This window comes from Dermochelys coriacea, chromosome 2 (assembly GCF_009764565.3).
Source record: "Dermochelys coriacea isolate rDerCor1 chromosome 2, rDerCor1.pri.v4, whole genome shotgun sequence".
Classification (NCBI taxonomy): Eukaryota; Metazoa; Chordata; order Testudines; family Dermochelyidae; genus Dermochelys; species Dermochelys coriacea.
In genome coordinates, this window is record NC_050069.1 from 98,683,681 (window position 1) to 98,700,396 (window position 16,716).

General features: G+C 40.3%; 1 protein-coding gene across 3 annotated transcripts in view; it reads left to right on the forward strand.

Annotated features, from left to right (window-relative positions):
- DOK6 (docking protein 6) overlaps positions 1-16,716 on the forward strand; it is a 439,116-nt gene that overhangs the window by 326,949 nt on the left and 95,451 nt on the right. For all 3 annotated transcript variants that reach the window (XR_006278942.1, XM_038391994.2, XM_038391991.2), the window contains exon 6: positions 4,777-4,915. Coding sequence is in view for 2 of the 3 variants with exons in the window: in XM_038391994.2 (XP_038247922.1) it covers positions 4,777-4,915 (139 nt within the window). In the remaining variant the exon portion in view is untranslated. The remainder of the gene's footprint in view (positions 1-4,776; positions 4,916-16,716) is intronic.

A 16,716-nucleotide genomic window follows, 5' to 3' on the forward strand; every position in this document is an offset into this window, starting at 1 on the left:
GGGACAATCAGGGGTTAGGGGTCAGTCGCCGACACAGGGTGGAATTCCGGCTCCTCTAGCTGCAGTAGATCCCTCTAAATCGGGATCTCTGGTCACCCTAGCCTGGTCACTGACTCATCCCCTGGGAATGCAGGATTTAAAAGTGGCTGATCTGCACGTGAAGCCTCCCGTCTTACACAGGACTGAAGCAGCACCCACCCTCCCTCCCTTTTAGATGGTAAAATACTAGGTTTGGTTAACACCTACTGTGGGCATTATGCTAGCCATCCCTTGTTTGGGGGGGCTGGGAAGGAATTTTGCCCTTACCACCATATTGGCTTGGGTGCAGTTGGGGTTTTCTTCACCTTTCCCACAGCAGGTTCAGGTGGGTTCTGTTCATGCATGGCATGACAGACAGTAGACCATATGTTGCAATTCATTATTTAAATGTAGGGTAGATGTCCCGTGTAGGTACTCCATAGGAAAGGTATACAGTGACAGGATAAATGGCTTGGAAAATGACTTAAAAAGAGGTATTCATTAACGGAACGAAAGGGGGGTGGTTGGGGACTCCTATGATTGGCATGGCAGGGAGCCAACCCCCAATTCTTATTTCCCACCTTAACCCTCCTATGGGGTAGGGGTGGATGGTAAGGTCCCAGCAGTGGATTTGCTGGAGGGGAAAAGGGGGGAAGCTGGTAAAATCCTCCTGGGTAATTATGGAATAAACATGGGGTTACCTGAACTGTACACTTTTATCTGCCGGTTAGTCCCAGACATCTAATAATAAAGTTGCGGCCTGATTAAACCCATATCAGATGTCTCCTGTCCTTCTTTTAGCATAACCAGACAATAAGCAGAGCAGTTACAGATGTACTGATTCTATGTATGCTTGGCAGTCTCTGCTGGCAAGGTTACTATGGAGCTCCTGGAAGAAAGTAAAGCTGCCCTTTCCCAGCATAGTTCCTGGGGTAGACCAACAATGGTAAAAACACCTGTCCTCCCTTCTTCTCCCCACCTCCACTTCTACCTCTAAGAATCAATCCCACACCTCAGACTATAGTTGGTTTCTCTGGTTAAATTTGCATCTCTCTGTGTTAGCTGGGGTGAATCTAGCCCACAGTGTGACAATATACATTTCATTGTTCTTGGACTCTTATTTTTAATCTAACCACTTGTCATCTGAGGGAAACAATATAAATAATTAGGGTTACCTTTCTGTATCCTAATATTCCAGACAGCTGAGCAAAAAAGACTCTGCTCTATATTATCCATGGAATAGACTCACCTCCTTGAGAGAGTAATTGTCTATGATAAGCTTACATGGAAGCAACAGAGCTTTGTCCCACTGAGTCTTTCCATTTTCCTTTTATAAGGGTCAGCCCTGCATGGTGTTGAGTAGTGCTGGCTGGAAAACAATTCCATTTTGCAAAAATATTTGAAATTTGGTTTTGTTCTGATGTGGAACAAAACCAAGACCTTTCAAAATTTTTGTGAAAAAATTAGTGTGCCTGTAGCCAATATCCCAATGGTTAGGGTGATCATCTGGCATGTGGGAGACTCTGGTTCAAGTCCCTACATTGCCTCAATTGTTTTGGTTTGAACACAATGGCAATTTTCAACAGAAAAAAAGTTTTGCCAAAAAATTTTGGACCAGCTCTAGTGCTGATTGCCTTCTACTCCCATTGACTTCAAATGGAGTTAAGTCCACTCAGCACCTTAGAGGATGGGGCCCATTATTCCCCTCTCATACCTTTTGAGCAGTTGCGTGTATAGTGAATCCTTAGGGAAACACAGTACATTTATTGGAAGGCTGCCATAAATAGCTTACCTCATTTTGGCATAATATAGCACAGTATGCTTTCTGGTTCCAACCGGAAGACACAACCTCCATGTTAGGCTTCACCAGCATGAAGAGCTGCCATACTACCGCATGGGCCAGCTTCACTGTTTCCTGTTTTTTAGTTTGATAGTAGATTTTGATTGTATTGGCTCTGGCTGGTGATTATGCATTGCTTTGTTAAAATAAGCAGCTTAACTCTTGAATCTTAATGAAACCCTGTTTGTTGTTTTCTTGTTGTGATCCCTGTTGATTTTTTTCCTCCTCTGAAACCAGCAAAGAGATAGTGGTTTGTTTCAGTTTGTGAAACTCGTAATTTTTTCCAGACTTTCCATTTCACGCTGTTTGAATTTTATTAAGATCTCTTTACACAGGAGCTGAATACCAGCTATATGATGCCCTAAGGGAACCAAAATGTTGTTGCTTTAATGTCTCAGATCTCTTGAGACATTTCATTTGTACCAGAAGCTCCTTGGAGACCTGTGGCTAAATACATAAAATATTTTCAATGTTTACAGAAAGTCTCAGGTGGAATTTAATACAAATATTTTTATTTTTACCTTCAAATTGAATTAATGCCAAGTTTGCTAATAACCCTCTACTGCTCCTTATTGAAATAGATTGAATCTTGTTTGGTTAGTTGGTTTTTGTTTTGGAAGTGTGGTGATAAATACAGTATATTATAGTGAGGTTGGATTTCTAAAGAGTGTGACTCTTTATTTTCTTTTTTCTATTCAACTGCACATCTCTATTGACTGTTAGCAAATATTTGCACCAAAAATATTTTCTCCACGCTTCTCCTCCCTTCCCCCACCGCCTTCCCCCCATCCCTTGAAACAATTTTTGGAGATTGATCTTGACTGTTCTTGTACACCTTCCAAGAAAAAACTGCTGAGCTATGCCTGATGCTCACCTGATGTTTTATATAAAGATCAATCTTGATGTCATCAAAGGGCCTAGCTGAACAGTTTAAGCCTCTTCATAAATATTGAATACAATAATCCAGTACAGAAATAAGATTAAGGACTGCAGGAGGTATTACTAATATTAAAGCTGGTCAAAAATTTTCAAAATTCAAAATTTCAATTTGTGTCAAAATTTTAACAAAAAAGGATAAAAATTATATGAAAGTTACATTAAAATTAATCATAAAAAACAGTGCAACTTTCATATAATTTGAATCCTTTTCTGTCAAATTTTGACACAAAATTCCTTGACCTTTTGAATTTTGAAAAATTTTCACTAGCTTTGATCTATATGCCTAGTCTGGGAGGGGGATTTATTCATGGGTGTTTATTAAAGCAGGGTAAATAAGCTCATTATGTAGAATTAGAATTTTTTTGTATTAATGTAAAAGCAACTTTTAAGATTTTTATAAGAAACATAAATAAATAAAACTGTAGGAACTTTTAGAAGGCCAAGATTTTAAAAAGTGACTAGTGATTTTTCATTGCTAGATGTGAAGCGCTTGAAAAGGCAGCTGAGATTCAGAAGGTGGGTGCTATACCCTTTATGAAAAATTAGGCCCCTTAAAGGTATCTCAAGTAGGTCATCAAAAAACGGAGACACACAAAATCACTAGTCACTTTTCAAAATCTTTGTCTTGTAAATTTAACAGAAATTATTGAGCAGTTGAAAAATTTTGTTTACTAATGGCCCAGGAAATCAAATATTTTCCTATGTCAAATGATACCAAAACTCTTGATTGTTAATACTGAACCAAATTAACAAACCGATTTCAACTCAGCCTCTAAAATTGCACACACAATTATTTGTGTGCTGATTTTTGCATGCCCAAACCACCTTGTGGGCTGACTATTCAAATTATCGGAGCAAATTCCATTTACATGCATAAATGTAGATTTTATGGGGCCACATGCAATATTGCAGGGGCAAAGTTGCATGTCTTTTTAGAAACTGGGGCCCTAAATGTCTCCTTCACATAGTTCTTCCTCTTGAATCAATATTCACTTTTACCACCTGCCCTTGAATGTTTATTCACATTTAAAAATCTTTCCCAGTTCAGTTATTAATCTTATCTACCTCTCTTCTTCCTCCATGTATTGTCGTGGGAAAGTCCTGAGAGTAAGACAGCACAACACTTAGCTTCACAAAGGAAGAAAATATTATTTTTATTTATATTGTAATTTGCATTATTTTAATCGAATTGTATAATACAAATAATGTTTGTAGTACAGAATGTATTCATACTGACTGGCTTCTGTAATCATCAGATGAGTTGTAGAAGCTGCCTAGTGCAAATGTACTCCAACAATATGAATATTATCTCTTAATCCCTTTAATGCTCGCTCTCAATACAACCTCTTTCCAGTGATAGACCACAATGGCATTTTTGAAGTGCCAATGTTCTGTTAAAATATCAGCACAGTGGAGGCACGATGTACCTTGTACATTTGGCAGTAATGAAGTGGTTAAGGGAATTAAATTTAATTGCCTAGTCACCAGTACAGACATCTGAAACAATGCCATAAATAGTTGACTGCATTACTAAAGGTTTCTTATTTTATTATAAAGACTTCTCTCATTCGGTTCAGATTATTTTGGCTGGATGACTAAAATTGAATGAAGAAAAGGAGTACTTGTGGCACCTTAGAGACTAACAAATTTATTAGCGCATAAGCTTTCGTGAGCTACAGCTCACTTCATCGGATGCATTTGGTGGAAAAAACAGAGGAGAGATTTGAAACCTAAAATTGAATGGAAAGGCTACATTCACAAAGTTCTGCACACACATGTCTCTCAGAATACATTTCTTTGCTGGTAGAAGTAACCATGCAGAGGTTCAAAATGCCACAAATTATCTATGAAAATTGAGAAGACATTTCCAACAGCAGGGTGAGCACATGAATTATAGAGGTCAGTGCATTAATTTTTAACTGTTATAAAACAAGTACTCACTTTTTTTCATTCCTCCCACTCCCTAAATCTTATCCCAGGATGTGTGACACAGGAGAAGGACTGTTCACCTTTCAGACAAGGGAAGGAGAGATGATCTATCAGAAAGTCCATTCTGCAACACTGGCGATAGCTGAGCAACATGAAAGACTAATGATGGAGATGCAGCAAAAGGCACGGGTAAGATCTTACCTCCCATAGTTTAAAAACTTCAAAAGTTCAAAAACTTGGTGAAGTGAAGGCTTATGATGATTGCAGAGTACAGCTCCAGCTAGTTATGCCATAACTGTGTGATTTTAAAAAAAAATTGTCCCAACAACTTTGATTTTTTTAAAAGATGATAATACACAAAATAAAGAAATAATCCATCGAGGGTGGATGGAGCAAATTCAAAGAATGCATGAAAAAAGAAACGGAAGGTAATTTTCAACTACATCCTGGAATTTTGGGATGATGGTTGCATAGTCCTACCTGCTTCTTTGTATATGTGACAAAGCATGCAGCAGCACACTACACATATTGGAATTTGGAGAGCAGAGATCCGGGGAAGCCATAGAGAAGGGAATTGCAACACTTACATTGAGAAGTGATGGCTAAGGATTTACAGGCAGGAATCTAAATAAAAAATATTGTAGAACTGGAGACAGGAAGATTTACTGACTTAGGAAAGATGAGAAGAAGAGAATTCAAAATCAAGGTTAAAATGAAGTTGGAGACAAGCAGAAGGTCCAAGCCGAAAAGGGCAAAGAGCAAATGGAATTGTGTTTAGTGATGTTCCAATTGCCCAAAACACTTACTACTCTACAGAATATCTTAGTTCTATTGGTTATAGCATTGCCACCTTTCTAATTGTGGTAATCAGACCCCTCAGGCTCTACCCTCTGCTCTGCCTCTTCCCTCCACCCCCATTGCTTGCTGAATCATCTCCACCTCCCTCCCCCTACCCAGCTGGACTCCCTCTGCTCTGGAACTGGGACGGAAGCTACTGCAGCCAGACAAGGAGCCTGCCTGCAGATAGGAGGTGGCCCCAGCTGAGCAGGGGCTAATGTGGGTTAATGACCCTCCCACCCCGCTTTAACCAGGTTTTTGGTATCCGGTCAGTACCTCTGATCAGACAGTGCCAGGTTCCCTTTTTGATCGGTCTTTCCGGATGAAAACCAGGCACCTGGCAACCCTGAATGCAGTGGTTCCCAAACTTTTGAGGGCCATGCTGCCCCCTTATCCCTGTCCCTGCCACCTCTGTCCCACCCCCAGAGCTGGTACTGCTGGGCAGGGGCACACACACAGGGGTAAGAGGACAGGGTCTGTGGGCTGATCCGCTGTTGGGTGGAGCCACAACCAGGCCACAGTGTGGGTCAACATCCAGGCCCACAGCCTGGTGTGGCTCCACTCCCGGCCCCACCCTGCCCACAGCCTCAGTCCTGGCCAGAGCAGAGCCACAGCCAGGCTGTGGTGAGGGACGGCAACTGGGCTCCCATCCAGGTGTGGAGCCATGCTGAGGCTGTGGATGAGGCCAGTCGCATGCCGGGAGCCAGTGCCATGGCTGGGGCGGGAGCAGAGCTGGGGCAAGGGGTGGCACTATCTCCCTGCCCCCCATGGGGGCTGGTCTGGACCCTCTGTGCCCCCCAATGGTCCCACCATGCCCCCCTGCCCCACAATTTGGGGACCATTACCTAAATGGCACCTGGACACAGAAGCCAAAAACCAGATTGTCCAGATAAAACCTGGATGAGTGGGAACCCTAATTAGGTACATAATAAAGCAGCTTTTTTACAAAAGTGATTGAGTATTGGAGATGGTGTCATAGGACTCTGTACTCACCGCTGGATGGCACCCTCTTTGGGCAGTCCTGGAGATTAGCTCTGCCCAGTTCAGCACCCCCTTTCTTCTTTCTACAATCTGCAGCTCTCCTCCTGCTCACAGAATCACAGCATGGCTGCATCATGACTCTGGTCTCTGACCAGGTCACATTTTGATTCCCCTTTGGGTGTGGGGAAAGTGTCCTTGAAAGTCTTTCTGCTCAAACAGCGTCAGGTAGTCCTCACACCTGCCTCCGTGACCCTGGCAGTCTTCTAGTTCACTAACCCAAGCAATACCACTCTGCAGTAGTTGGTAGCGCAACTGAGGCTCACCCTCTACTCTGTGTTCCAGTTCAGGACCCTGTAGTAAGTGGTTATGGTCTGTGGCTACACCAATGGCCCCAGACTGTAGGGTGCACCCTCCTCCGGGGGGCATGGAATCAAGGAGTCGTAACTGGCTGCTTGATGGCCACCCCCCAAAGCAAAATGGAACTTGGATGCAGGAAGAATTGAACCCTGTAGGTCTACTGTTTTGTCTACTGTTCTACTCATTTCAATGAGAATACAGAGAATGGCTACAGTTTGCTTTATTTACTTATTTATTAATGGGACTTTTTTTTTCAGGACTTCCCACCTGCTCTCTAGCAGCTTTACTGTTTACTGAAATTGTTTTGGCTCTGCCATTAGATGACTGTTTTAAAAATATCAGATATGGTGCTTCTAACCATATGGTGTATAACATTAAATTCTTAGAGCAGACTGGGAAATATCCACCCGATGTCTTTTATACTTGTGTCTCTGGGATGTAAACTTGATGGTGACCTCCAAAGGGGGCAAAATAAGCTTGTGAACTGTTTTACTGCTTTATGGTTTATAAAAGATGCCTGAAAGTTTGTTGATGTATATTAATACACAGTAAGTCCAGTGTTACCTGATTTTACTGGAGCACTTACTGGAAGTCTCATATATATGAGAAGCTCCATCAGCCTGTAACTGAAGAGGCATGAAATCTTTAACAAAAATAGTTTTTCCTTTAGTTAGATTGCATTGCATCACATCTCCAATATTGTTATCCTACCATTTTTCCAGATGGCCCCTTTGTTCTTAGCAGACAAGTTGTGAATGTATAGTGCAAGAAAGAAAACAAAAATATATTTTAAATCTAGGATTAAGAGGCCAAAAATGTATTTTAAATTCTGCCTTCAAGCTCCTGTTTTGGTCTTGTGACCATAGCCTTTACTAGTTAACTTTTCCTTTTTTTCTGATTCTTTTTATCTTGAACTGTGTGCAATTAGCAACCCTGATGAGGTATATAGATTATATACTCCATTATGAGAACTAAAAGCAAAGTGGGTTACTTTAACATTCAAAGAATACCAAATTCTGTCAATAAAGAAAAGGCAAGATTAATTTTTACTGCAAGAGGTCTGTCAAATAAGGGTATTGCTAATAGCTAGTAGCAAAACCCCCTCCACATATGGGGAATTATGTAAACAAAAAGCCTTATTTTATCTCAGTATAATAAGCTGTCATACATACAAAGGAAAGGGTAAACACCTTTAAAATCCCGCCTGCCCAGAGGAAAAATCCTTTCACCTGTAAAGGGTTAAGAAGCTAGGATAACCTCGCTGGCACCTGACCAAAATGACCAATGAGGAGACAAGATACTTTTAAAGCTGGAGGGGGGGGGGAGAAACAAAAGTTTTTCTCTGTGTGATGCTTTTTCCGGGAACAGAAAAAGAATGGAGTCTTAGAACTTAGTAAGTAATCTAGCTAGATATATGTTAGATTCTGTTTTGTTTAAATGGTTGATAAAATAAGCTGTGCTGAATGGAATGTTTATTCCTGTTTTTGTGTCTTTTTGTAACTTAAGGCTTTGCCTAGAGGGATTCTCTATGTTTTGAATCTGATTACCCTGTAATCCTGATTTTACAGAGGTGATTCTTCTACTTTTTCTTCAATTAAAATTCTTCTTTTAAGAACCTGATTGCCTTTTCATTGTTATTAAGAACCAAGGGTTTGGGAGGAATTTGGGGGGAAAGACTTTTCCAAGCAGGCTCTTTCCCTGTTATATATTTGTTAGACACTTGGTGGTGGCAGCAATAAAGTCCAAGGGCAAAAGGTAAAATAGTTTGTACCTTGGGGAAGTTTTAACCTAAGCTGGTAAAAATAAGCTTAGGGGGGTTTCATGCAGGTCTGTACCCTAGAGTTCAGAGTGGGGAAGGAACCTTGACAGAAGCAATAAACTAATTTCTCTGCTAAGAAACCTACTGCTGAACAGTAATACTAACAGTTTTGTGTGCTGGAAAATTCTGTGGGTTGCAGTGGATGGGAAGAAAAATGAATCCTTCCCAATACCCTCCAAAAGGCATGAAATGGCAGCAAAGCTTCTCCATAGCAGCCACTGCAGTATCAGGGATGCAACTGCTCTGGTGTCTCATATACCCTTCCCTCACCATGATGGAAAAGAATGGCAAGTAGATACATGTAGTCACAGACGCATACACTTGGTACCTTGCCAAATTCCCCTCCACGCTGTGGCATTGGGAGACCTCCTGGAAAAAGGGTTGAGGCACCCTGCTCAATTGACCATGCTGCTTCTGCTGCAGTCAGAAACTTACCCAGCCATGGGAGGCATGGATCGTGTTTGCCCCAAAGTCAATGCCAAGAAAAATCAGACATGCCAAATTTTGCACTGTCATGTACTTTCTGCAAAGTGACTATGAAATATTACCAGATCCCTGCAGCAGCATTTTACACTCCCTTTGAACAGGTGTAAATGACTGCACAAGGTACAGGGCACTGGACAATTGTGCTTGATGCTGGAAGTACCTTACTGACGGAACATAAAAGCTGTTTTCTAGTGTTGCAAAACTTTTCTTATTTTTTTTTCTTTTTGACAAGAATAGAGTGACAGAATCACTGTATTTCTGAGTATTATGTTTTGCTGGTGTTTTATTTTAACAAAAACATTTAAAATAATGTGTTTATTGTTTAATAACATTTAAAATTAAATAAAGCAATGACTGGTTTCTATTAAAGACTTTTTTGGTGCCATTGTGTTATCTATGTTACCTTATTTCTATCTTTGGTTTTATCATTAGTAAGTTGTATATGTAGCTATTTGTGCAAGATGAAAAGATGTTATTGGCTTCCAGGGTCCTTTTTGTTTTAATATTTGTCTCTTACTATTTTTTGGTACATCTGGTGCTTGTAAATGTTGAGGGAATGACTGAAATCCTCTGTGTATCAAAAGAAAAGGAACAGCACTAGTGCAAGTTTCACCATACTGCTACACAGGTAAAGCTTTCTAGTACAGACACAGTGTATACTGGCAAAGGGATGCTTTGGGTGGTATAGCTTATACCAGTTCCCCAAACAAAATAAACTGTACTGACAAAAGCACTTTTTTGCTGGTATAACTGCATCTATCCTAAGGCTTTGGTCAGTATAAAAATGTTGTAAAACGACAATCACACCTTAACCAACATTACTATATTGGCAAAAGTTTTAGCTGTAGACCTGGTCTCTAGGGATGAGAGAGTATTTCACTCTCTATGCCCATTCAATCCTTTGCATCTCTCTTTTTACAATCAATAAGGATGTCAGCTATTGCCCGTTCTACTGGTAATTACAAAAGAAACTCAGAGACTATCAAAACATGTGAATGCAGTTGTTCCTAATGATCCTTATGTGTCTAATCTCCATGCACCAGTAAAAATTTTCCCCAACTCTTTCAAGTGGGACTGTTGGGCCTGGTTCTTCTCAAACCTAACCCCTCTTTACACTGGTATAACACTACTGACTTCATTGGAGTTACTCCTGATTTACACCAACGTAAAGGCACACACAACCAGTCTCATTGTGTTTGGAAGTATAGAATGGGGAATTATGGGTTGCAATGAACTTTGACCTTTTTGAATGTGTACAGTAAGTTTTATTGTTCTGTTTGTGAGTGAATGACTCTCTTATGATTGGCTGAGGACAGAGATGTGTAATTTAATAGCCCTAAAAATTGCTTATTTCAAGAGGTGGCAGTAAAACTTCATTTATGTCTTCTCAAAGAACTATAATTTAAAATTTTTAAAATAAGGTTGAGTAAGATGAAAACAGCTGATGTCAGTCGTGCGTCAATAACACTAGAAACAAAGTATTTGGAAAGAATTTGGAGTATTTCCAAAGTATTTGGAGAGAATTGTATATATTTGCACAACAAATACAATTTTAGTAAGTTTACAGGAATTATAGGAAGGTGATTCACTAGCACAGTGGATGAGAAAGTGTTGAAATTTCAGAGGTGTCTTTCTTCTTCTGATACGAGACATTTTACAAAAAATGAACCTCTTACAACTTATGGTGTCTATAGGGCTCTCTTTCACTCTTCTCCTATCTTTGTTTCTGTAAGTTAGACTCCAAGAATTATTTTGGGGAAGTTCTGTGGCTGTGTTATGCAGGAGGTCAAACTAGGTGATCACAATGGTCCCTTCTGGCCTTGGAATCTATGAATCTACTTCTATCTCAAAGTCGTATAAATTTAAACTGTGTCATTTAGGCAAGGAGAACAGTAAACGTGTTGACGAAGGAAAACATGGTAACTCTACTCAAATTTTGATACCCAAGGGGGTATTGTGCTACCATTTTTCAGATATGATAAAGAACCAAGGTCCTAACACTTGTGGTCATTAAAGTCCTGTTTCACTTTGTGTAAGAGCATAGGTATTGAATGTGATGTCCTGGATAACCATCCAACTGCTTCCAAATTCTTCCCACAGTTCCAATTTGATACAATATTCTTCTTCATTTCCTGTCCTAAAAAATTATATATTGTTGCTGTGCACTTTTAGAATCAGCTGGTGCATCTCACCCCATTATCATAATAAATGTTAGGGGGTTATTCCTTCATCCACTTATTTCCCTGGTCCTTCTCGCATAAACAGCGAGCAACAATACCAAAGGTGCAAACAATTCAATGTTTATTGGGGTGAACTTCCAGAAAGCATGATTCCAGTTTCCTTCCTTAGTGTCCTCCTTCCCAGCTCTGACACTACAGAGCCTTACACTTGTGTCCCTGTTCCCATTCCTGCCCTTAGCCAAACATGATTCCAATTTTGCCACCCCCATTCCCTGTTCCCATACCCTCACCCACCCGCTCACTTCCTGATTGACTGCGGACTATATAGTAAAACTTGAGTTCTGCTTAGCTATACCTTAACCAATCATTTTACTGAAATTTAACTAACCAATCCTAACATATTGTAACATGATTTATTAACCAATTATATCCCACCACCTTAATTAGTTTACACCCAGCAAAATTAATTATACAGAGACAGAAACAATCACAGACCCAGACAGAGATTATACAGATAAACAATGGGGAAATGGGAACTACAATGATAGAACAACAAAGAAATGACGATTTCATATCCCAGCTATTGATAAGTGAGTTCTTGCCAGACAGGATGCTATCAAACTAAGTTTCCTTTTACATCTTCTAGGAACTTCTCTTTCTCTGGAGGTGATAGGCATTATCAGGACAGGATTGTATTCCTAATGGCCCAATAGCACCTTATTTCAGTGTGACTAGTTTGGAATGTGAGGATGTGACCATTCTCTTCCCAGCTTATGGCTGCCTCTGCTGCTTAGCCAAAGGCTTTAGCCTAAGAACAGGGCCTCAGACTGTCACTGTAAGAGAAGGCTCTTACACCAGCAGACAGTGATTTTGATTCTTTCTTTTATATCTCTATAACTAGCTAAGTGATAAGAATACACCTAAATTCTTAGGGTATAGGCCTTTACAGACAGGCCTGAATATCTATATCCTAACAATAAATATTTTTGTTTTTCTGAAAGGTATGCTCTAGGAATAATTCTGAGGATGTTCTATGGCCTGTGTTATACAGGAGGTCATACTAGATGATCACAATGGTCCCTTTTAGTCTTGAAATCTATGATTATTAGTCTATATGTAGGTGCCTGCATTCCAATATCTCTTTATCCACTCCTCCAAGGTGTTGTGAGGCTCATTTAGTTATTGTTTCAAAAACTCTTTGAGAGCTGAAGATTAAAGTTGATATGGAAGTTCATCATTTTTATGTTATTATTATCTCATGAAAAAAATTGTCCAGTTCAACTCCAGAGAGCTTTTGTAAAAGTGAACCTGTCTCTCCTGTCTGATGTACCCAAACACTGAACAGCTGGTAGTGTGCTATTTCACAGTCTGTGATGAGATTCCGCCCACTGGCAGGTCCCTGCCAGCTGCAGGCATTATCAAGGGAAAAATGTGTACTGCTGGTATTTTTTCTCAGTCTCAATCCGTGCACTCCTTAATTTTAGATTTGAGTATTGTAACCTCAGTTCCTATCAGAGTCAATTAGTTGATTTAGAAGTCCTATTGAAGTATAATATTTTTTTCTATGACCATCTGTCATGGGGACCTCTACTCACTACTGAATAGCCTCCTTCTGACCACATCTGGGGATTAGCTCTGCCATCCTGATGCCCTCTTCTCTTGGTCACCAGCTCATCTCTTGCTCCTTAGGAGCTGCAGCACCTCATCTTTGTGTCTTAGCTCTCCAGGTCACAATAGTCCTCCCTTTTCAGAGTACTGTCAAGTTCTTCCACACCCTCCCAAGTTGTCCTTAAATCCACTGCCCTGGCTGAGCCACTCCCTAGGTGACTAGATTGAACAGACCCAGACAGTCTTCAAGTTCATTGCTCAGACTGTGCCGCTTATTCTGTGCTGGTAGGGGAAGCCAGACCTTGGGTTCCTGCCAAGGGGCCCGCTCTCCAGCAGCTAATGTCTGTACTACCATGAACCTTACTGCCACTCTCTTGGAGTTCTTCTTGCCTTGCCTATCCCAAACTCGCATTCTGTACACTTCTAGCTAAACCCTTATCTCCTGGGTTTGATATGTGGATTTTGTGTTGTGGGAGCAGTTTTGTGGAGTATGTGTGTGTTTTGTGTGTAGAAGGGGGAACACATACAAGAAGTGCTTACATGTGAGTTGAACTGATGTAATATTGAGTGTGAGTGGATGGACCAACTGTAGAGGGATGGCAGGGAATGAAAGAGGGGTAGAAGAGGAAAATAAAGAAGGAACAAAGAAATATAGGAAGGAAAGAAGAGAGAAAAATAGAGAAGAGAACATTGGGAGGCTGTGACCAAATGCACATCTGTATTCACACCTTACACACTATTATAATAATCTTTGTACAAAATATGCCTTGTGAGATATTATTTAAAATCTGGTTTCAGAGTAGCAGCCATGTTAGTCTGTATTCGCAAAAAGAAAAGGAGTACTTGTTGCACCTTAGAGACTAACAAATTTATTAGAGCATAAGATTTTGTGAGCTACAGCTCACTTCATCGGATGCATATTTAAAATCTATTACCTATAGATATAATATCATGGTGAAATGTGTGTAGCAACATTATATGTAAAGTTATGAACATAAAATGATATTATGACTGTAATGTGGTTACCAGATGAGTCTAAGAAGTGGCTAAACCTGTTTCTAAATACAAAGGACAAGCTGACACTTCTAGTCAGTTGAGGGGCAATCACCTGTCAAGGGGCCATTCTTTGGCAAGGATGGGGGAGGGGAAGGAGCAGATCAATTTACATTTTAGCAAACAACAGCATGTAATCTTTCATCACAAGGCTCTATGACTCCAACCTCACTGTGGGAATGAACTTTATCTAGGGGTAATCCTGAACAAAATGCATTTCAAAGGGTGACTGGACTATAAAGGTGAGGGGCAAAACCACCCCAGGTATTCTTTCTCTCCCCGTCCATATTTCTCTTTTTTTCACCAATGAAGACAAAAGTAACCAGAGCTTTGGACTTTTGGGAGGGATTCTGACTGAGAATTTGGTCAGCCCTGTTGCTGGGAACATTTGGTAATAATTTTATCTTGAACCAAGTCTAGTTTAAGTTTTAGCATTTTATCTTTATTTCTCTTGTAACCATTTCTGACTTTAATGCCTTGTACTTGTAATCACTTGAAATCTCTCTTTGTAGTTAAATACTCTTGTTTCATTTTTAATCAAAACTAATCCAGTGTTGTCTTTAAACTGGACTGTTTGGGTAGCTCTGTTTAAAGTAGCAATTGTTGTACATTGACCCCTTACAAGGGCAATGGATCTGCAATAACTGAAGTGTCCATGAGAGGGCTGGACAATGCAGAACTCAAATTGTTAGGGGAAAATCCAGGACAGGGAGCATGTTGGGGTCACCCTGCAAGTGGTATCCAAGGCTGGTGGAAGCCAAAGTGTACTGGCACCTTGCAACTATACACAGACACTCAGGATATGACCTGCATGCTGTCTGGCAGTTTGCAAGGGGCCCAGGTTGGGGTCAATAGCAGCAAAGCATGGTGAGGCATCCTAGGTTGCATGATAGGTTTGGATTGCACTCTGGAATGTCATAGAGGGTGAATGAAGAAAGAAGGGTGATGGAGAGAGAGATGCCTCAAAGATTAGGGGTGGAAGAGAGATGGGGTAATAGGGAGGGGCTTCTGGAGAAGGGAAAGAGATGGGAAAAAGTTGAGAAAAATAATACAAAGGAAGGAAAGGTATAATGGAGCAGAAAAGGGAAGTATATGAGGATGAAAATGGGAGGCTGGAGAGGAGAAGAAACCATAAGGAATTGATGGATAACTCTAAGATTAGCCATTTTTGTTTGTTTTTATTAACCCCCAGTTCTCATTCTTCCTCCATACAAACTCCGCATTGAGTCCCTTATTTCCCCTTCTCCCCCCGCACTGCACACTTTCTATTTAATTTGTCCACTAGGCCTTCATCTTTAAATTCATTCCCAGACAGTAGTCCCAAAACATGATGACTATAAAAAGGGATGAGATTCTGCTAACATTTGTGTGCTAAAAAAGTATATTTAGATATTGCCTAAGAAGTTGAAAATCTGAAGTTTTGAAAACCTCATGCACTACTGAGCTGTCGGTGGCAAAAGCTACAAAGGTGCTAAGAGATACAGTATACTTTCTTTATCAGAATCCTCTTTAGAAGACAGGAAAATTCTGTGCCTGTTGAAGACTTTTCAAGCCAACCAGTGTCCCTCAGTGAATGTGCAGTTCCTGTTAGTGACAGTGGGAGATGCACATGCCTATCAAAGGGAAGACAAACATTCTTGTCTGGTATCCAGTTCAGATGGGAACCTCCACAAGGGAGCATCAGACCCTACTCATCTTGTAAACTCTCCCTCTGATTTGTTTTGTGGCCCTCTGAGATATCTTATATTCAGGGTTCTCAAAGTACTTTGCAAACAGGAATTGATTAAACTATTTCCTCTTTTTCCTCTTTTCCACTTTTCATCTTCTTTCCCAGTCTCAGCTTTGAATTGTCCTTCATGATTGGAAGAATCCTCCTCGTGTCTGCCAAAAAACTTGCTTACCCTTCTTCAAATACATCCTAAATCCCATCCATTAATCTCCAAACATTGGTCTCCACATCCTCTATGCCTCAATTGTAGCCCTGTTACTTTAAAACAAGATTTTGTTTGTTGCATTGACAACATTTTGGGACAGATATCTAGGGTAAAATTTTCTAAAAGGCTTACAGGTTTTTAGGTGCATAAAGAAGCTGACTGCACTTGGAGTTAGGTGCTTTTGATAATCTCACTAGGCACCTATCTGCATCTGTAAGCACCTAAATATGTATAAAAATCTGCCCCTAAGTGATTTATGAGCCTAAGCCCCATTAATTGTCAATGAGACTTAGGGCCCTATATGTCTAATTCACTTTTGAAAATAGGGCTTGGACTCCTAAGTTACATAACGACATTTGAAATTTTTACCCTAATCTTATTCTTTGTAAAACATTGTGTACATTTACAGAGCTATGGAAGTATTTAAAGGGACTGTATCAGCTTAAAACCCTTGCTAGAAAATGAGACAAATAAGTGAAAAGGCAGAGAATTTAACATGAGCAAAAAACGTGGTGTGATTATAGGCCTGTTCTCGAAGAGTCACAGGTAATAGGAACGTTAAGTTAAGAATGTTTGCTGTAATTATTAGATGTCTGGGGCATGCCTGACTGAACCCTGTTTGGCTACTCCCAGCTCTCCCCCAGTCTAAACTTTGAACAGACATTTAATATATTTGGGAAAGGAAGTACTTCTTCACACAATGCACAGTGAACCTGTGGAACTTGTTGCATGGGG